At 40.6% G+C, this 22,939-nt stretch overlaps 1 protein-coding gene across 7 annotated transcripts; it reads right to left on the minus strand.

Moving 5' to 3' along the window:
• Window positions 1-777: 777 nt before the first annotated feature.
• LOC140353568 (UDP-N-acetylglucosamine--peptide N-acetylglucosaminyltransferase 110 kDa subunit) lies at window positions 778-12,344 on the minus strand. 7 transcript variants are annotated; one of them, XM_072438191.1, is made up of 23 exons: window positions 12,029-12,344; window positions 10,278-10,428; window positions 9,597-9,840; window positions 8,928-8,996; window positions 5,912-6,028; window positions 5,750-5,829; window positions 5,480-5,675; window positions 5,258-5,398; window positions 5,072-5,172; window positions 4,820-4,973; window positions 4,643-4,744; window positions 4,372-4,569; window positions 4,013-4,171; window positions 3,842-3,931; window positions 3,599-3,724; window positions 3,357-3,527; window positions 3,154-3,270; window positions 2,891-3,061; window positions 2,678-2,728; window positions 2,355-2,507; window positions 2,026-2,278; window positions 1,805-1,928; window positions 778-1,716 (listed from the first exon to the last, which is right to left on the minus strand). In XM_072438191.1, the coding sequence occupies exons 1-23, from the start codon at window positions 12,063-12,065 to the stop codon at window positions 1,536-1,538; spliced, it is 3,186 nt and encodes a 1,061-aa protein (XP_072294292.1). In that variant the 5' UTR covers window positions 12,066-12,344; the 3' UTR covers window positions 778-1,535. The 7 variants fall into 7 exon arrangements, with proteins under 7 accessions (XP_072294292.1, XP_072294285.1, XP_072294276.1 ...); XM_072438184.1 differs by having other exon boundaries at window positions 4,390-4,569; window positions 10,278-10,458; XM_072438175.1 differs by having other exon boundaries at window positions 10,278-10,458.
• Window positions 12,345-22,939: the final 10,595 nt, after the last annotated feature.

Below are 22,939 nucleotides of genomic sequence, written 5' to 3' on the forward strand. Positions count from 1 at the left end.
CCACTTTGCTTGAGTAATTAAGTGTTCGCACATGCGGTTTTACCCAGACCGTCACCCCGATTCCGGAGAGATTTGTTGTCTCTGCCAATGATTTTTTTTCGGGTTTAAACATTACGGTTTAGGGGTTAAGGTTTAATATATATATTTTTTCCATTTTTTTCAATAACAAATTCCCATGATGACGATCAATAACAATGTTAGTGTTGCAGGCACAGGGAGCCTAGTTTCTGGGCTCCAGAATCGAGGTGACGGTCTGTGTATAACTCTATAATAGAATAGATCCTATGTCTGAAACCAATGTGTTCAGCTCTTATACATTTTTTTTTACCAATGTTCCTGTGATAACTGTCAACATGATCTAGAAGTTTCAACTAAAGTAATGAAATATGCAGTCTTAACTTAAGAATATGATTTTATAACGACATGGAAATATGTGCATTAAACATAATATATTCATTTAGGTTACTTTATAGAGATCCGTTTTTCTGGAGAAAAAAAAATTATCAATTTTTTCTACTCATTTGTCACATTCACGTCTCACTTCTGGTTTATGTTGACTTGTTTACTCCCACCCCGATTCATTCGTGGAAAGACAAACACTCAACAAATCTGAGTTTTAGCTATTTTGGAAAGAAGAATGGACAAATATTTCATGGTGAGCAAAGCTGGAAGACATACCTCAAAAGGCTTTCAGACTTTTTATGAATACATTTTCCAAGCCACCTGTATACAATACCAATACTGCCAGTGAAATAATCCAACACTATTGTGACAGACTTAGTTGGTGCCATCTTTATTTTTTGTATCGTTTCTCAAGCCTTCAGGCATCAATGACAGCATACAGTTAAAAGACAATACAAAACAAAAAATGTCTTAGAAAATACTTACCTAGGCCATTCCTGTTTAAGTGATAAAAGATCGAACAATGTGTGAACGGACAGATTTATATTATATTGAGAATTGTCTTTTCAAAACTTTTTATCCCTTTCACACAGTGCGTCATAAAATAGGGCTACGATTGTGAAACTAATCCTTAATTTATAACAAAATTAAGCATAGTTGGCATTAATGAGTTAAACCTGGAAGACCCACTGCAGTCATTTAACATTCACAAACTAAAGATCAGTTTAAATTTAAGAAGAAACTCATATTTGATTCAACTAAAATAAAATTATAATTTCCATGGTAAACACTGTCCTCCAAAACACAGACTTATCCACCAATAAATAGATTGAATGTGAAGACGGCAAGGTTTTAGCTCCACAAGCTAATAATAGTCCTGTAAGCACAAAAACGGGGGACATCCACTGACTCACGCACTGAGGGGATAGCAGGGACCTCACTGTTCATGCTCAGTGTGGTATAGAGTCTCAGACCAAAGGGATCATGAATGTATCTGGCTTTGTCTGGCTCAAAATATGAATTAAGTGAGGATCTGAATGCTCTTTACAGGTCCCAATTAGACTGATAAGGACAATGGACATTCAGGACTGGTCAGGACAGGTCATAGCAGATAATGGTGGTGCTTTTCCAATTCAGGCCTTCTCTGTGGTTTCTGGCAGATGGACATTGAGAAGTTGCTCTGGTTTGTTTCCGTTGGCATGGTGCTCCCACATCTTAAGGTAAAGCCTCTCCAAATCCATTGTGTATTGCTTGGTGTTGAAAAGTGCGCTGCAGATTCGCTGTTTCCAAACACGTGCCCTTATCATCTTGAGGCTGCAGGAAGGAGGAAAACCGTAAGTCCACAATCTCAGCATTGAGCATTACAAACTATGACAACATGCATATATGATGATGAACTTACTACTCCATGTCAGTGCCTAGTTTGACTGCAACATCTTCGTAGTCTTGGCGACTCTGTGCTATAAGTTCTGGACAATCTAAACAAGCCAGTTGTGATGCAGCAACGCGAGATGCCAACGTCTCACCTATAAATAAATATTTTGTTTAAAGTTTGTGCTTCATAAAAAAAAAAAAAAAAAAAACCTTTCCATCAGAAACAGAACCAAAGCCTCACATCCTCACCTGGCATTGTTACCATGGGCGTTCCTGCCCAGAGGACATCCATACCCGTCGTGTGGCCATTGCACAGCGGAGTGTCAAGGCAAACATCTGCTAACTGTCCCCTCCTCACGTGCTCCTCCTTTGGCGCTACAGGAGAGAAGATGACCCTGGAAGCAGGCAGGCCCATGTTTGTAGCGTATTGCTGGATATTGGGCTCTCCCACAGCAGGGAACCGCAGGAGCCACAGCACACTGTTGGGCACTCTTTTCAGGATCTGGAGCAAAAGAATAATTGTCTCAGAAGTGTTCACTCATATGACATGTGAACCTTATTTGAGTGTTCAGGCTTACATTAGCCCACATCTGAAGAGTAGGGGGGTCAATCTTATACAGCTGGTTAAAGTTGCAGTACACAATGGAGTCTTCTGGCAGACCATACTGAGAGCGAGTGGTCACAACTATTGTGCGTGGAACCTCTTCCCCTGTGGCAGCCTTGTTGTTGATCTTGGGAACAAATGGAAATTGAATGAGTTGAACTGAAACATCAAAACACTTTGAATTGAGTTAAATAAATCAAAATCAAAATGAAAAAACACTTCTGAAAAAAAAAAAGAAAACATGCCACCATTTCCCTTAGATCTGGTGCTCCCACCGTGCATTGATAAACCTCATACCTGTAACTCACTCTCACACCTTATTATCTCATCTGCTGATCTGTAAAATATCTGCAAAAGCAGCAATCTTTGTTAACTGCTGCCTTGTTTTTGTCTCATAATGTGTAAGCAAGTTGAAGTTTTGTCTATATTTTCAGACTGAGCTTTAATTAAATTAAAATTTGGATTTAAATAAGCGTGTCTTGTCGAGACGTGTTTTTCAGAGTTCTTTACCTGTGTGGTGGCCAGGCCGTTGCTGACAGTAAAGCCATTGATGGTGACCTGGATTTGGCCCTGGTTGATCATGTTGATGATGGCTTCAGCTGCTGTGTTCATGGGAATCACAGGCATCGACAGGGCCCCATTTGTGTCCCCTGAAGATTCCTGATTGATATCACATTTCATCTAGAAAAAAAAGAGCAGTTTTAACTCCAGTTAACTCAAGTTTACTGAATAAATAAAAGATTAAACACAAACGCATAGTAAATCAAAACTACCTTTATCACTTTGACATCTGGAAGGCTGTCCAGGAACGCCTTCAGGTCAATGCCATTAAGCACGATGCGGTTGTCAAAAATGTGACCATTTGACTTGAAGTCAATGACAGCTTTTTTCTGTCAGAATGGAGAAGTAATATTTGTGTTAGCTACTAGCTAACAACACCCTTTGGAATAGAACTGTCAATACAATCCTAACAAACCTTGAGATGTGGAAACATGTTGGCATGGTCTCCAATAAAGAAGGTGTGCGGCATGTAGGCCATTTTTTCTGAATACTGCTCAGCCAACTCCGGGGGTGAAGTCTCTTTGTCAGTGACAATGTAATCCATGAAAGGTGCACCACTTGTTCCTGGGTATCCCAGCCACATGGACTGATCAAAAGAAATATATTTTAGGTATTTTAGACGGCTGTAAAGCTGTTGAAGCACAGGGTCTGGCTCACCTGAATGGGGGCAGGGCGGAGAGCAAACAGCTCATTCCGTGCTCCTTTGGTGTATCCATTCATGTTGACAAGAATGTGGACACCATCTTGGTGAATGCGATCAGCTGCCTTTCCATTACAAGGTATCTAGAGACACAATGTATAGTGCAATTTACTTTGATCAAAGAGGCAGCTGATATCTATATACATCTATTTCTCTCTGTATACATCGATATATATAAGAAATAAATGATAAAATGTTACCTGGGAGAGATCTGTGAAGTGATGAGCCTCTGCTACTACTTTCACACGGAAGTTGGTGCTGTCATCAGGACTGAGCGCATAGCAGAAAACCTTAGAGGCAACGTAAAGTACATTTTAGCACCACCTCGAATTATTGTGGTCACTAAGCAAACACTGGAGAAATAATAATACCTCAAACTTCTCTGGGTTGTGCATTCCAGGAATGGACTGCATCAGGTGTGAAGTTGGGTGGTTGCCAAAATCAGAGCTGACGTATCCAACGCGAAGGCGGCCATTACTAGCTTTAAGATCTTTCGGATGCTCATAGGCAGGTTTGTGCAGTGCATTAATCTGTAAAAGAGCAAATTTTGTCATGATAACAACTCAATACTGTACAGGCATTTCCCACACCTCACCACCGCAAGCAGCTATTTCTGCTGTCATTAAATGATGTTTATACATAGTTAACTAATTTAAGAACTCCACCTCCCCGCATCACCAGCCATCTTTCACCATCCTCCCCCAAATAAAATGAAAGAACGTGTACTTGCTTTTGTCATTGCGAGTACCTTGTCCAGGCAAAGGTTTCCATGACGTTCTGCGATGGCCTTGCGGAAATTGTGAGACAGCGGATACAACATGCTATGGTGGGGGTGCACCGAGGGCAAGCGGTTCTTATCCAGTTGGTCAGCCACGATGCTAACAAGTTTCTTCATACGCTCATCGTAATCAGTCCAATCACACACAATCTGCAAGAAAAAAATGCTTAGAGAAATACAAAAAAAATCTGCTCATAAAATTCACTAGGGAAAAATGATTAACCTGAAGACAGTGTGCCAAGTTGCAGTAAGCATCTGGGAAATCAGGCTTAAGCTTCAAGGCTGTGCGGTAAGATGCTATAGCCTCAGGGATGTTTCCAGAATCCTAGAAAATAGACAAAACATTTTGAATCACTGAAAATAACTACGCTTTTCTGTATGATAACGAATGCTTCTATACCTTATGAATAGAGGCCAAATTGCTGTGAGCATCAGCAAAGGCAGGATTGATTTGAATGGCACGGGTGTAGCACTGCAGAGCTCCCTGGACATCCTGCATTTCCTTCAATGTGTTTCCCATGTTGGAATAAGCATCTGCAAAAGTGGGACTAATCCTACAGAAACAGGCACATCCCAACAACATGAGATGATGAAATATGGTACATTTTGGTCTGTCATACAGAATCATGAGTCATAAAATATGATTCTCTACCTGATTGCCTCCTTGTAGTGCATCAGAGCTTCCTGGAGTTTACCCTGTTGTTGCAGGACACTTGCCAGATTAGAATGAGCTGCTGCAAACTCCGGGAAAACCTAGTAAAATGAAGCCATTATGGTTAAGGTAATTATGTCATGTTTTTCCTCTTCATTTACCTGTGCAAATGTATAGTGTACTTACTTCTAGAGCTTTTCTGTAAAGTTGAACAGCGTCCTCAATGTTGCCCTGCTCACGCTTGATATTGGCCAAGTTATTAAGAGAGTCAGCATGAGTAGGACACAAGCGCAGGGCCGTGTTGTAGCACTCTTCCGCTTCAGAAACCTAGTCAAACAATTTTATAAAATGTCAACGATGCAGTTGTCAGTAAGGAAATATTTTTTAATACTAAAAGGGATGCCTTACATTTCCTTTCTCCTTCAAAGCATTAGCCAAGTTGCAATAGGCATCAGGGAAATGGGGCTGTAATTCAATCGCCCGTCTGTAGGTGTCAATGGCGAGGTCAACGAGGCCTTGTTCATAGTAAACACAGGCCAGGTTTCCGTGGACAACGGCATGGTTTGGGCTTAGACTCAGGGCTCGAAGGTATGCAGCCACAGCTCTGTAAGAAAATATGGATTTATGGGCAAAGTATATACTTAGGAATTTATTTAGAAAGGAAGTTATATTTCCCACCTGTCAAAAATGCGTGCCTCTTTAAGTACATTTCCCAGGTTAATGTATGCATCAAGGAAATTTGGATCCAGTGTTACAGCCTAGAAAAAAGAGGGGAAAAAACTGCTACAAAAGTTTGATACAGATTTAATGTTTTTTGTTGTTTTAATTGACTCAAAAAACCTTCTCAAAATGGTGTATTGCCAGCCATATCTCCCCCTGGGCATTGAATACACAGCCCAGGTTGCTCCATGCCACTGCAAAGTTGGGTTGAGTCTCAATGGCTTTCAGGTAACAAGCCTTCATTAGGTGTAAAATAATAAAAAGCAAATACAGGAAAGGAGAGATTGAGCGTGACAGGGAAGGGGAAAGCATGGAGAGGAAGGCGAGAGGATTGTAAAATAAAAGATTGAGAATAAAAGTAAGAAAAACAAAAAGAGCAGAGAGAACAAAATTAGTGACTGCCGTACACAATGTCAAAAAGTGAGTCTACAGCATGGGCTCGCTTGCGCATAAGTCTGCCGCGCTAAGCTGCAATGCTTATTCCTACGCTGCGCATCCAACCGACACTTGCATTCATGCCCCCATCATACAGTTACGACCACAGGGAGAAATACTTTGTGGTTAGCAGGACCAGTAATCTTGAGTTTTCCCAAATTAAATGCTCATCAAATAAATTAAGCCCACGATGTGTCCATTTCACAACCTCAGATGTAGGACATTTCCTGCAAGTGATGGTCCCTGTAATGCAGGCGCAACAAGTCCATGCCAGCGCGTCGTGTGGCTTCACACTGCACGCAGCAGCGCGCCATGCGCAACCTTTAGCGAAAGGTCTTATTTCGCCGCAACGCTTTTTCACTAGCCAGAGGCACCAGCTGCAAACCAACATCCTTTTCACACTTTTCTGACCAAACTGGCTCACACTCAACGCCCATCTCTATTCCAGTCCAGAGATAATTTGGCACAGAGATAATTTCTTGAAAGATGGGAACTAAACCCACACCGAAACAATTATCGTGGAGGAATTTTAGGGCTATGGGGAGCGAGGCTGGTCCCAAGTGGGGACTGGTCCACAACCACAGGGCCAAAGGGAGTGGGGGTCGGGGTGCAAGCCTGCGCTTTCCGCCACTTTGGCTTCTTGGAAGATTTCGCTGCGCAGCCCTTGCGTTACTGCAGACACACAGCGCAACTGCATCATCAGACGCTGCAACTCCAAATAAAGAAGGAAAATAAAATAAAATAGGAAAAAATACACAACACGTAAGAGTTAGAGGTTTTCTTACTTTTTTCAGGATTATTGCTTCCATGTTTATTTAACTAATAGAGTTGCTTGGGCTAGTAGCATAGGTGAAATTACTAAATGCTAATATTAACTGTTTTTTTCATCAAAAGGAAGCCACAAGACAGAGGAGCTCAAGCATGAAGTGAAGTGGTTTTTCTTTTGTTGGCAGGTACAAACCCGTTACCATATTTGGACTTTGTCAGAGTGGTGGCCGCAGCTGGCTGGAAGAAGAGGAGAGGACTGATGCTGCCCTAGTGTTCCTTTCCGCCAGGCACCTACGCAGGAATACTGTCACCCACCTGAAACCTTCTTATTACAATATCAGTGGTGGAAAACCAAAAGAGACAAATCAGAAAACAAGATCGTTAGTAGTATCCAAACAATACATTTTCATAACTATGAAAATAATCTTGTTCACCACATCACGACAAACAAGAACAAACGATTCCTATTTTCAGGACATGCCATGATTGTAGCATTTCAAATCAAAGAGAAATAATACTGAAAGGGAAACTGGGGATGGAAGAAAGGCTCTTTTACGTTTTACTTAAATTATGCGTTTAATTGTCCAATTGTAACAGCTATTTACATAAGGAGGGCAGTTACTGGCTTGATCTTACCCAGATGAACTGATCCCATTTCTTTGGGAGTTTTACATTTGTAAACAAGTATTAATAGCTTTCCTTTAATCATTTTAACATGTTCATTGTAATTGTATTATTTCTTTTTCCTGGCCTGCTTTCTTGAGTCCTGGCCAATGGAACAGGGAGAAAAGAATGTAATTCTCTGTATCTAGAAGCCTCCACATCTCTGAAATAAAGAAGTCATCGCTGTTGCTGCGCATTCCTGTCTTTCTAAACCAGCATCTGACGCAGGAGGTGGATTTCAGATGGTGAACTGTCTGCCTGACATTGTGTGGGATGGACATATACTAAAAATGAAACTCTTTTTGATTCTTACTTAGCTTAGCAAGAGGATAATAATCCAGTCTTTCACTGAGAAGGGAGGTCAAGAAAAGTGATATTGACCTCAAATATTCATGTTGTAGAAGCCGTGCGTTAGCACAGGAGGATGACAGTCAGGAAGACAGCTCTAAGCGCGCACAGTCCACCAATCCTTTGCAAGCGCGCGGGGGTGGAGCGAGAGAGCGGGGAGCTGAGGCTCCTCCCCACTCCTCTGCCCCCTCCAGCAGCAAGTAAGATGGCCTGTAACCAGTGGAACTAGTCCACCTCTCCAGATGTGACCCGGCCCAGGCAGATCCCATTAATGTTAAGACCCCCTTCTGTAGTTCACTACACACTGCAGAAGTGAACCTGCACACTGGCATTCATTAAAGCAACCTAAAGACAACCCAAAAGGCTCAGGGTTAAAATTTATCACATAATCAATACTGGAGCTCATTGGTGTGGTTAGAAACCATCTAAACTTTAGCACTGCAGTACCTACAATCTCATCAGTTCATATTCTCTTCAAAGACCGAGCCAGCATTTTTCCTTCAAACAATTTATAAAAATAGGTGAATAATAATATCAAATATGTAAATTTAAATACAACCTTTATTCCTTGGGAGGGGTGTGGTCTGTTAGCTCAGTGTGACAAAACACTAATAGAATGGGCGTTTGCTTAACAGAAAAATACTGATTTCTTTCAAATATTTATTTAAAAAAATGTTTTATAGAGCTGAATATATGTTTTCCTATTATGGCGCTGTATAATTTGAAAGTAGAGGAGAATTTCTCAAACGAGATGTTAAACTTCTTTTCCTCATGCAAGTTAGGTTACTTGGGAAGTGTTATGGGACTTTTTTCAAAAAAAAAGAATGCAATTTGGGAGTAAATGGCACTAAAATATATCATGTATGAATTGAAAAATATAAAATAAAATGAAAGACACTAATGCTTAACTCCAGTAACGTACCTTAGCCTCTTCCAAACGCCCAAGGGCTTTTAAAAGATTGCCCAAGTCACTCCGTACACAATAAAGATCCTACAGAGGAAAAGAAACATATTATTATGCAAGTTTACGGATGGGTTCGACACACCGGGAGCGACGTCGCTCCTTCTCCATTAATTTCCAATAAAACCTACGAGACAATGCGAGAATCGCAAGTCTCCCCCAGCAGCAAGCTAAAGTTGTGATCGCTAAGACCTCGCGCTTGTGCATGTTGATATGCACACGCAGGCCTTTTCATCCAAAGTGCAGCAAATCAGAGTTGCATTTGTCCAATTTTCATACTTTGTATTTCACGAAACTATTGGAATCTGCCAATGACAAAAAGTGGCTGCCTTTTTTTCTTTCCTCTATGACGCAGAGTCAATTTAAACATTTTAGAAAACCCCTTGTGACAATTCATCAAAGACACTTTTCATCCCCTGAAATGCATACCGACATACTGAAAGTACTCTTAAAACCTCATAATTCCCTTGAATTTTACAGCCAATTAAATGTGTGATAGATTCCTGATCTGTTCTAGAGCAGAACGCGACACGTGAAGCTTGTCACTGGTCGCTAGCGCTGTCATTTGTCACCTCCCGTGTGTCGAGCCCTTTGACTTTGAAGATCAATGATGGACAAACATGCACATACATGGTTATACTGCAACGCGGACACATAAGCCTGCACAGCTCCCTCCATGTCGCCCGCGGCCACGAGAGCTGCTGCCAGGTTGATGTATCCATCGATGAAGTCTGGCTTCAGCCTCAAAGCGTGACGGTAGTGCTCGATGGCCTCCTGCAGCTGCCCGCGCTCTTTGTACACGTTTCCCAGGTTGGAATATGCTTCAGCCAGCATCGGGTTTTGCTTAATGGCCAGCGTACTGAAGTGTGCAGACCTACAAAGCCAAAAATAAGTGATAATTTAAACCAGAGGAATCAGCATGTAAAGTTATATGCGGCTAAAATGTGTAACAGTCCTGGAAATTCAACACAGGCCTCTGCTCTGACAATGTTCAAGGCTCAGAGTGGTTTTCTTTAGATAAGATAAGATAATCCTTTATTGTCCACACATGGGAAAATGTTGGTGTTACAACGCAGTAGAGACAGGGGGAAAGGACAGATAACTTATAGGAAGTTTCAAAATAGCTGTGCATACGAGTGAAAAGATTTAGTCTGAACTGTGTATCATTTTTTTTTATTTAATGTCATAATGACATAAATGTTTACATTTGTTGGTATTCTGTACAGCACTGAGGGCAGTCAAACAAGATACCCACGTATATATTATGTGCACTGTACAGTAAGAGTTGCCCCCCCTCACCACGTACTGTACCTGTCAAGTCTTCTGCACTGGAAGTGAATGGAGGACAGCAGCAGGAGCACCCCGGTGTTGTCTGGCTCCTGGCGCCACAGCTGCATGCAGTGGCGCTCTGCTGCCTCAAAGTCCCCCGACTGATATTCTCTGTGCGCCAGCTCAGCCAACCCTTGGAATGAAAGAATACGTTTTGTCGGTTCTGGAGCACCAACAGCAACACAGCCCAAGGAGGGGATGGGAAAACAACATGTTAGAGGTGATGAAAGAACATAAGGCAGACAGGTGACAAAACATGGAAAACATGGTGAAGCTTTGGATGGCAATAAAAATGATAATATAATGACAACTCAAAAGAATTCATACAATGAATAAAATAAAGGTTTGGGGTAGATGAAAGGTTTACATCAAGCTAAATCATAATACAGCTGTGTCGGGCTCAAAAACACAAAGGGTATCCAAGCTTGTGAAAATAAGTGTTCATTTATGCACAACAAAGCAAAATCACATTGGCCTTATACATCATGACATTCCAGTGTGTGGAGTAAGCATAAAGAAAAAAGGCCCAAACCTGTCTTCCAGGTTAAGCAGCTATTCAATATTTAAGAGAAAACCAACAATGCATTTGGACTCACTGACCCCAAATCCAAATGAAACCAAACGTCACCCAAATGAAAAATATTCACGTCAAAAAAAGGCCTGTGTATGTGATGAGTAGTAACAAGTTTAGAATTTAGCCCTGCAATGATTAATCGAAGAATTGTGACTACAAATCGTTAAATAATAAAATTATCCATCAATTTTCTACCGCTTGTTCCCTTAGGCGGGGTACACCCTGGACAGTGGCCAACTCATCGCAGAGTAATAAAATTATCATAATCGTATTTTGATAATCGTCTTCAAGACCAGACAGACTCTAAAAGACATGCAAAAATACTGTCTAACTCTACCGTCTAATCTTGATTATAAATACACAATATATTATATGTACAATAGAAATAATTATTTGACAAATTGAAAAAAATATTATGAAGGAGAAATAAGCATTTTGAGACTATAAAATTGACTCCAGTGAGATATAATCCAAGTTATACTGTTACCTCATCAGAAACATACCCGACATAAACCTTAATGTGCACAAACGCTTTTACGTGTTACCACTTAGTGACATCACAAGGTAGAACAGAGCGTTTTCAGTTTGAGAGATGAACGCCACCTAAACAAGCAGAATCTGTGAGTCATTGTGGGAATAACACAAAATACAACGGCAGGTATGATTTTGATGAGGAAACAACACTACGACATGGAACGAAAAGGATCGTAATACAGGCCATTTAACCGTTCAAAATGGCCATGTGTTTCAGAATGATGAGACCGTTTCCATAGCGATAAACTAAATACAGTCATGTCAAATATTTTGAATGCAAAACAGTCTTCAAAATGTTGCATATAACAATAAACTGTAAACCATGATTAGGATTTTATTCATGTGGCGGTTTCAATAGCCTCATCCATCAATGTAACGTTACAAGCGTGCTAACTAGCATCCCCCATGCTAACACCTTATTATTGTTACTGCCGTGATTAGAATCGCTTATAAAGCACCAAAATACTGAATAGTGTTCTTGGCAGAATCATATAATTTTACTCAGGATGAATCAGGATGCCGTTCACTGCTATATTTCGGAGCATCGTTCGCCAAGGCCCAGTTAATGCATCGCTACGTCGTCCACATTTAGCTAGGTTTGAGGTTTATTCAAAGAGAAAGTCACCTGTGCTGTCCGCCACGTTCCCCACGGAGCTCGCCATCTCCACTGCCTTCGGGTCCTGGGCCGTGGACGTCAATGTGTCTGCGGGTTTGAGGCAAATGTGGAGGAAAAAAAGACACGTAGTCCGTCTGTGCGGTGTTTGTTGTCAGCAGTGGATTGCGACAAAACGCGTTTCCAGGCGCGAGACAGAAACGGCCAAAGACGCGTTCGCAGAAGCACAATCTTACACGCAGCGATCTAAACTAAAACGTCTCGTGCGATAATACGTTTCGCGAATTGTCCTTCGTTCCTCCTTACATCAAAGTAGATGAACATAAAATGGCGAGATGGGTGGAACTAACCGCTAATGTTAAAGAAAGTAGATCCGCGCGTCGACATCAAGCTGCGCCGTGTTAAACGCATAGTGTTAAAATTACCTTTCCGAATGTATGTGTAAGGTTATATGTGTGGTATATAGCAATAAATGCGTTTTGTATCTGATAATTCAATTTAAAATCCAACAAAACACGACCACGGGCCAATTTTACTGTGCGGAAGAATACACGGTGCAGACTGCAGTCCTTTGCGATCAGGTCTTTTTTATTCGCCCATGTGCCGCGGCGGAGGAAGATTCCGTGCTGTAAAGAAAGCCTGTCCTCAGCAAACTGCGGACTGAACAAACCATCCACAGAACCACACTGTCCTGCCACTGTTAAACACCAAACACACGTTCAAATATAACATACAGAATACAATATGCTGCATGGACATTTGGATGGTGTTATGGCTGTATAAATCTCTTCTGACTGTCCTGTATATTCTACTTTTGATAAGTCATCCTCATAAACTGAGCATTAAAATGCTATGTGTAAACATGCCATTTGTAGCTAAACCACTAGGAGGCAGTATTTGCTCGCTAATAACTCCAAAGTGAGGCGAGTCCAGTCGTTCATTCATTAATCCATTCATCCGTTTCAAACCAATATGCATGTTATAACAAACATTTATACATGAAAGGTGACTGCATGTATGGCTCTCAAATATAATCCATACATTTGGGCTAGTGTATGCTACAAGGAGTACAACTTTAATCAAAAAGCATACCCATGTATGGCCCCTCTACACAGTGTATGAATAGTGCATGCACATGTCTAGGCATCAATATTTATACACTGTGTATTCTTATGTAGGCCACAAGTGCATATTTGCATCAATATGCAATATGCTCATTGTAAGCTTTTTTGTGTTTTTATTGTTTTATTCTGTGTTTTGTTTTTCTGTGAAAGGTGCTATACAAATAAAATGTACTTACTTACTTACTTACTTACTTACTTACTAATATACCCATACACACTGTTTTGCTGTATTATTGTATTTGACTTGTATTTAATTATCACATCTATTTTATCTGTTGGTGTAGAAACAAACCTGATGCCTTTCTAATCCAACCAGTTTTCACCAGTAGGCCTACGTGATTTTCCATCACTATTTTGTCATTTGTTAATTCCACTCTTTCAGCCTTAATATTTTTGATGAGATGTCAGGGATTAACATGCCACTCTGCCCATAAGACGTTGAAAGGAGGCCTGTTACTTTTTCTATGCCAATTTTCCCCCAAAGTTCTCTCTGGGAAAGCACTTGACATCATTGATGGGTTGGCTCTCTTTTGTGTGCAGAGCATGCATAGGTCCCCAGTTTGTGTACACACGGTGGCCTCCTTTGCTCCCACACATCTCCAGAATGATGTCATGGGCACTGTGTCTATGGCAATTCCATCTGACGCGCTTTATCTTTGTGCAAGCTGCTGTCACTAGTTCTCAAAGTGCACACTTCTGCCTAAAGGACAGGGGCCAGTACTTCACAATAGATATAACTTTGAAATAAGCTATTTTGGGTATCACATGATAGGTTCAGTCATCCATTTTATTTGTCAGTTTGGATGTGTTGTTTACCCATAGCTTGGAAAATGGTTCGATGTTGAGCTGTTTAATAGGTTGCAATAGCACTTCAAAAAAAAATTGCCGCAATTATTTCAGATTAGTTCCTGTTTTGTTTAAGGTCTAATCTAAGGAGCTGACCCCCATCCTATGACATCCACCTCTACCTTACTAATATATGGTTTACTCGGGACAAAGATTTAAGTGGCTGAGTGAAAATGCATTGAACTATATTCAAACCTCATATGTGTCTACACTTATAGTTGTTATGTTGAGTCCCAATAATCCAGCACTGGTCTTTAACCTGACACCTGTTCATTTGTGTTCCCTCTGAACTTACAGCCCACGAGCCTCCAACACAATTTGCTCTCATTTGCTCTCAAGAAAAAAAAATACTATATACTTTTTTATTTACTTACAATAGGCTATATACAGTATCTAAATAAACTAACTTAAATATATTTCAGTGGTTTCAGTGTAGGTTTATCTAGGTCTTAGGTCTTTAAAATTATCATAATCTCTTAGGTGTTGCATTTTATGAGAGCATTCAAAATTCAATGCTTGCAGGTAAATGCTATAGTTCATATACGCCCACGGTTTTGCAGCATGTACCGTGTCTGGTAACCTATCATTTCTCAGTTAACTACTATTGTCAGATGGCCCAGAGCTCCAGACATACTGCCTTCCTCTGTGTCAGACAAACAAAGGCATTTCCTCCGGAGCCTCATACGGGAAACATACCTGCTGTGATTGTTGACACTGTCACTTTTATTACACAAGGCCTTCAAAGACTCAATAGCAATGCACTTCTATATGTTTAGAGAGCCCATATCAAAACAACAATGTGGTGGCGAACATGTGTTTGGCCTCTAGCTGCCTTTGTGGTTAATCATCAGGTACCAGCACTTTGATTCATGCTTCTGCCTTTGTGAGCCATAGACACTTTTTATAGCCATGCATTTTGTGGTTGAAAGGGTCTGAGGAAAAAAAACATTAACATGTGATGTTTAAATCTTTGCTTTACACCCATTCACCTCAAGTGTTGCAGTGCAGTGCTGGTTTGAGTTTAGCGCCTTGCTTTTGTACAAATCATGTTTTCCACATGACAACACTGGTGAGTTACTGATGCTCAAACCACAGACACGCTCATAAAGACAGTTTGTCAGACTCAGGAGTGATGGAGAAAGATAAGGTGTAGGACTTAAAATGTCCGGACCTGTTGACGCTTCCTTTATAACCTCTCAACCTTTCAACTCTATGGCCTTTATGTTTCACCCACAACTCCACTTTGGCCTGTAGCTGTGAGACAATAACTGAGACACTGCTCATGACAACAGCCATCACTCTCTTATCATATATCAGACAGTGACTGAAGATCTTAAAACATGTTCTGCAGACTCTTTCCAAGTAGAAAACTTTCAATGCACTAGGCTTTTGCATTGTTATCTAACAGATCCCTGGAGGATGTGACTTCTGAGATTCAGCCTAAATCTCCATGAAAAATGTTGGGAATCCAGGCTTTGCCAGATCTCATTTAGATCCACCTGCGGGGTCTAAGCGTGGTGGGCAAATGCACAGACGGGAAGGATTAAGAGTCCTCCTGGCTATGAGGCACAAGTCCATCTTAGAAGGCAGCTGCTTCCCTGATGTTTTAGTTGTCCTTTTTTAGTCTGAACAGTGCATTTGATTTTTAGATCAGAGTAACTTTTAAATATTTCAGACCTTTGGTTGAAGGAAAGTCAAAAGGAAATAAACACAAACATTTCCTAACCACTGCCTCATTTGCTTCCACACAATTTAGCAGCTTTTCAATCCAAAGGTTCCAGCATAATTGAGCCATGACAAGCTTTGAACAAACAAGACAAGTGGAGTTTCTCAGAAGAAGTCATTGGCTGTGTTAGATCTTTTATCCAGAAAAATAGATCACCCATCTCGAGACCGACTCCCCTCTCGCCCCCTTATGGTTGCGTAATGGACCATACCTTGTGAGTCAGTTGTGGCATGGAAGGCTTTGTTTGGAAAGAAGGTCGTGGCAGAGAGTTGTGTGGTTCTGTGGGCACTGTAATTCATTCAGTGCTTAAGCTGCATTTGCAGGGTTACATGGTCAAAGTGCACACCACACACCACACTGGCTGTTCCTATGTCAAATTATTCTGTTCTTCCTCTCTGTGTGAGAACTTTTTTCTTGATGTCGTTCCAGGTTATGTAATGCCAAACTGTGTGCCACAGGAAGGATTAAAACTACTCAAGAGAAGCTCCAAAATAACAAGAGGTAGCACTAAGCTGGTGATCTCTGCTTTGATAGGTTTGGCAGTAACAAATTCACTTGTTAACAGGTACATTGGCGATAATATTATCTAGCCACTTCATCCCATTAGCTGTTCCTCTGATGCAGTAATAGTACAAATGCTAAGTTTATCATGCTCATAACCTACTTGAACAGTTTACACGAATTGTTTCCCACCCTGTTCTTTCCTCTCTGGTATCCTGTTTATGACACGTGCAGAAATATAGCAGAAATTGCGGAAACCTCATTTCAAGATACAATACGCACTTGATCTGGATGCTCATACTATATATGTATCTTTTGACACACTGGTCTTTGCACACGTCAGCCAGAATTTGACAAAATATCTGCAAAAAAGGCTGAGTTGTAAGAAAAGATAAACCTGTTTTTGTAGAGTTTGTCATTAAAATTGCACGTCTTAGTGTAAATAAGAACAGAATGGCCTGATTTCTCATCATTTTATTCATAAGAAAAGATATGGTGCTACAAAAGTTGAGTTTGAGCGCTGCAGTATCTCAAAGAAGTTGTGATAGGAGCAAAAAAAACAAACCTGTATTTTGTGTTTATTTGTCAGTGTCCCAAAGTGGACCGCAGCCTGAGTGGAAGTAACCGGGAGGGAGTGCAAAGGAAAAGGCGTAGCTGTAGTCTGTAGACCACTACACCCCTTGCACTGGTCACAGAGAGCAATAAAATATACACTGGAGACAGGTCAAATCACATAAGCACAAAGAGACCATGAATTATTATTACTGAAGCTCTGACCTTACAAAATGTCATATCAAAGGAGGAAAACAACAAGAGAATTTTCGGTTCAAAGTTTCAGATTAGGTATGTTCTACACTGGATTAGCTCATCAAAACATTATTTTGCTGGAGATCAGTTGACCAGGAATTTGTGGTAAAGTCTATAGACCTATTATAATTACACTACATATGAGACAGAAAAGATATGCTTTCAAACCAAGGCTTAATAGAGATGGCAACGGCGTAAACTAATGGCTCACTCAAAATGTTCTACAAAGTCATATCATGTAATGATGATGTGTTTGGCATTACTCAGTGCACAATTCGGATGCAATGGGAGTTTGTCAACTTTCTTTCCTGTGCTATCTCATCCAGAACAATTGTGGGAATAACAGGAACAAAGTTTGGCTGACTTAATAAATGAAAAGTGAAAACCATGTAAAACAAAGTAGAGAGCAAGGTCAGTTCTGTTGACTTTTCAATTTACAAAAGATTTGTGAAAACTCAACTGACACTTATCAACACACAAAGTATTTTGTTGCAAAACTTATACCAGATGCCCTGACACATGTGACTTGACTCAAAAATTCTACATAAAGCTCAACATTCAAATTAGTCATAAATCTGTATGTATTCCTTGTGCCTGTTCCCTTATCTCAATGGACAGATAACAATAGGCGCAGGTTATATGATCCATTCTACATTGACATGTTTAAGGTTTATTCAATTATATACCATAAAAAAGCTGAATGTTTTGCTCATAAATTATTATTCATTCACTCTGAAACCACAGCATTCCTTGGGACATATAAGAGACTGTGCCACTGCCTGCAATCGTCAATTGGCAATGCAACTGCTGGGATCAGACTGCCAACCTTTAGGTTAGTGAATGTACATCTCAATCTGACTTACTTTCACATTATGTCTTTTCACACAAATCACTCAATCTCCAAATCTGACCTTGGCTCATTCACAGATCTGTTTTTGGAGTGGCAGCTCCTTTGTGTGGTGCACAATGATTAAACTCTTTCGATCATAATTAGCTTTGCCTGCTAAGCCTGGGTGAGTTCTCCTGGAAAACGAGCCACATAATGAAGTTATGTAAAAATGTTACATTGATTGGTGCCTCTCTGCTGCCTCTTTGCAGTATAGATCAATCTCATATTCAGCATAGATTTCACATTCTGTGTACATGGGAGATATATACTTTAGGTTAAGATATATTTTATTAAGGGACATTTGTGTTCAGGGGCAAATTGTCAAGAGCAGTGGGCCCCACAGTGCAGAACCATCTCTAGATCGTGAGCTAGGCTTGGTCAGGACCACCTGAGCTGGAGGAGTTTTTTTTTAACCTATGGTGTATGTTTTGGGTTGATGGGGGGAAATTGTGTCTGAAGGAAACATCCTGCCACAGGGAGAAACATATGCAAACTCTGCACTGAAAGGCCCAGGTATCGAACCCAGAACCACATTGCTGTGAGCAGTGAGAGTGTTATTGCTCAGCTAAGTGGCTCAAGATCTGGTGCGTTGCCATCCCACTGCCATCACCCACTGCCATCACCCACTGCCATCACCCACTGCCATCACCCACTGCCATCACCCACTGCCATCACCCACTGCCATCACCCACTGCCATCACCCACTGCCATCACCCACTGCCATCACCCACTGCCATCACCCACTGAAATCACCCACTGACATCACCCACTGCTTTTGACAGGTTGCCTGTGGAAGGTCAGGTCAGAAAAGTGTACATTAACTAGAGAAACAACACCACATGTGAGAGATGTATAATATTGCAAAATGTTATTTTATATAATAAAATTAAGTAGAAAATAGCCATTGCATGAGTGTCTGCGTGTGATGTCACGCAGGCACTATATGTTCTTGTATTGTGAGTGATGTCACAAATTTTGTATTATTATTATTATATTTTCCATTCCTCCTCTCTCTCTCTCTCTCTCTCTCTCTCTCTCTCTCTCTCTCTCTCTCTCTCTCTCTCTCTCTCTCTCTCTCTCTCTCTCTCTCTCTCTCTCTCTCTCTCGCTCGACTGGCTCCGTCACAAAATTCTTAAAGAATAAAGCCTAAAGAATTCTGCAGACACTCAATGCCCAAATTCATTTAAATGGGGAAAAAGTACTAATACTTTTGAAGATTCTGCAAAACGTACAAGTTGTTCAAATGTCAAAAGTAATAGAACACGTACTACTGTGAAAGCGATCATAATGAGGTATAACATGTTGAAATCGGTTGAAGCGTTAAGGAGTTGAAACTGGCTAAATGGAAAATCATGGAAAATATAATAATAAAAACACTCACAATACAAGAACATACAGCGCCTGCGTGACATCAACCAGGCACTCAATTAGTTCATACTTTAATTGTGACATATAGAATGTTGTTGAAGTAACTGACATGAAACTGAAGTAACTGGATGAAAACAAGTTTTAAGATTTTATTTAAATTATTTTGCCTTCCGAAGAGCTGGTTTGGAACGTTCAAGTGCCCTATAGATGTAAGTGTAGGAAATGTTATAAGAAACAGAATAAGACAGAACAGCTTGACATTGACATATGATTTCTCTGACCGCTTTACTCTCATCTTTGACCTCTGCATTTTGTCTTACTCAGAAAAATCCTGTGTGACATGTTTGACACAGTAATGCGCTGTACCCATAAGAACCAAGGGATTTGGGCTTGTCAGGGCCCCCACACAAAAGATTCATTTCAACATGTTAAAAGAGCTCAGGCCTCCCCTAAAAAGCACTTCAAAGGAGTGTTCATGTCAAAAGGCTGAACTGTGAAGGCCCACTGTGCCCAGAGCTGTGCCCCTGGTCCGTCCCAGCTCTGATATGGCACACAGTCGCAGCGTTCTCTACATTGATGCCCTCATTGTCAGCGCATCCTATGGAAGTAATCAGGCATGCTATGTTTATGTTTGACCATGGCACCAGCAAAGTTTGGGGAATTGAAAGTGCCTCTGTGGCCTTGTGGGTCACTGGAGGCTGACATCATCGTGTGACACTCAATTCACCATGTTTAGTTTCTTCTTTGAAATGCACCAAAACAATGTGAAAGGCAGTGAGAGAAGACAGGAGAAGGAGGAGAAGGAGGAGGAGACGGAGGAGAGGGAGAAAGACGTCCAACATGGAAAGACACTGAGAAATTTCTAGCACCCTCTTTTTCTTATGGAACTGAAAAAGGGTTATTTTTTGCACGTTCCAACAAAAATATAAACAAAATTCCAAGACAAAATAGCACAATTGCTATTATTGACAAAATATCTGTGTGAAATACTCTTTAGTCTTTTTTATCTGTTACTTTTACTTCAGTATTAATATTACTTCTATTATATCTGTACTTTTATTTGAGTAATAAAATTGAGAATCGGTTCTTCTTCCACGGCTGCAAAAGCGAGCGGGTGAATAAAGCATTTTACAAGCAGCAACTGGAAGATCTTTTTTATTTTCATTTTACAGCCCCTTTGTTTTGCAATAAAGTTTAAAATGGTGGCATAAAGCAGTTGTGAAACATTTGTGTATTCGTTCATAAACACTGATGATCAGATAAACCCTGCCTATGAAACAAGGCCAAGAGAGAGATGGAGATCTTTTTTTTTTCATTTCCTAACATCTCGAGTTCCATTTCTCCTCTACACCTCCCACACCCGTGTCTTCCCCCGCACCGCTTGGGTCACAGTTGGAGGATCATTAAGAGTTCAATGAAGTATGTCCCGCACCAGGTGAATGGAACAGGCGTCGAACCGCATCAGTGCTATTATCATTCACGTTAGAGTGTGTTTGTATTGGGGGAGGAGAGCGGCGTGTTGTAACTTTTATAACTGTATCTGCCAAGCTGCCCATCTCTCCATCACTCCACAATCTGGCACTGATTCACTATTTGGTTTGGACAGCAATCAGTGAATTAGAGTATATAAACCAAGACACTGTTGGCTTTTTTAGGAATTCCATAGATAAGATAAGTGTGTGCAACAGAGGCCGTGGATGAACAATCACAAGATAGCAGGGCACTCAATGTGTAGCTGTCCCACCATGTCGACAGAAAACATGATCCTAACATGAATTATTTGTTAAAAAGTTTCCTTATGTGGTACATGATGATACATAAAAAAATTGAGTTAATTTGACTTTACAATAGGACAGAGCAATATGAAAAATACAATTGAAATACCGTATTTTCCGGAGTATAAGTCCAGCCAAAAAAATGCATAATAGAGAAGAAAAAAAACATATTTAAGGAGTGTGAAATGCGGTTGCAAGTGTGAAAATAACAAATAATATCACATATAAGTCGCTTCAAAGTATATAAGTATATAAGTATAAGTATATAAGTATGAATATAAGTTGCACCCCAGCCAAAATTATGAAAAAAGTATACGGTAATATGGTAAATTATTTTTTTTCTTCACAGTTTTTGCTAAAAGTTTTCCTTAACATAAACAATACAGACTATTTAACACAAACAAAGTGCTCCAAACCACACGCTTAGAGAATTGGCTGTAGACTTCTCAATTAAGAAGCACCACGCTATCATTAACGATTAAAGATGACTGAATCATGATCTCGATTCAAGTTCAATTAATTGCTGGGTCCTAATTTATGATGATTTCTCAACCATCAGTCAAGCATCCGAGTTCAGAGGGCAGTTACTTTTCAGCAGCTGCTTTAACAAAACATTTACCTCGCATGGCAACTCTCTTTAACTTCCTCTCACACCTTCAGCCTCACCAAACTCAACACCGCTGCACCTTTAGGTTCTGCATCGTACAAATCCAAACGAGGGATTACACCAACTTACATTCAAGAGAGTTCTCAAAACCCATTTTCACACAGAATTGTCGGCTCTTACCCTAACCCCAAACACTTGCTGATAACCAACAAACCTCAGCGCTGACCCTTGACCCCAAACCCAGGGGCCCCTTGAACAGCCATTGGCCCCTGGGGATGCTACTTATCTTCATCACGATTGGTCGGTTTATTTTTCCATTCTGTGGCGGTCTTGTTTCACTCTGCGATCTCTCTCCATCTCAATCTGGTTCATGTTTAGGGATGGCCCCTGATAATCCTAGGTGGCTGTTTCCTTCAAAGGTTATGCTGAATTTTCACAACACAGAGCCAGGGGCAGTTGAGATGTCCATGTGAGGGGCAAATAGCTGTGGATATCTCTTGATCTACCCATAGATTCTGGGCAGGGCGGTGCTTTTCTTATATGCATTGTTTAACCCTGCGGAGAATGTAGCCTTGAGCCTTGTAAGACCTTTGCCTCAACATTTCAGCGACCTACAGCACTATGCAAACATATGTACATTTATACAGGACTTTAAGACATGAGGACAAAGACTGATTCATTTATGCATATACTAATAAAACAAATGGGAAACTAGGTTGACTCTTGACAAATGGTAAACAAAAATTAGTTTGAACTTCGGATGAGTGAAATTTCCTCGTCCCCAAAGGATGCTATAACATTTGGGTTACATATTTGTTTACTTATTTTAAAGGGTTATTTAAAAATGTTAAATTAGATGGTTAATCAGGTATAAAATGGGTATTTATTGCAGATGATTTTTTTTCTTTAACCTATCAATTAGAAGCTCCCCATTCCTTTGTAGGTCATTCATTAAGTCCTCTCAGCAGGTTAATGAAGGCTTTGGTGGGGATAATGGTTGATAATACTAATTGTGAGTGATTTGAGTGCGTCTCGAGTGGTGTGTTGTCATGAGTAAAAAGGCCTGCTTCTTTTCACTGAGCGCGCCCAGAAGGCTCTCTCTCTCTCTCTCTCTCTCTCTCTCTCTCTCTCTCTCTCTCTCTCTCTCTCTCTCTCTCTCTCTCTCTCTCTCTCTCTCTCTCTCTCTCTCTCTCTCTCTCTCTCTCTCACACACAGTGAGCCTAGCAACAGCCGGTCTGTCCATTTTTCTGGTTTGACCAAATAACTCAGCTGGCCATCTT

This window comes from Eucyclogobius newberryi, unplaced genomic scaffold (genome assembly GCF_026437365.1).
Source record: "Eucyclogobius newberryi isolate DKJ021-1_F unplaced genomic scaffold, fEucNew1.0.hap1 SCAF_11, whole genome shotgun sequence".
NCBI classification, from domain to species: domain Eukaryota; kingdom Metazoa; phylum Chordata; class Actinopteri; order Gobiiformes; family Gobiidae; genus Eucyclogobius; species Eucyclogobius newberryi.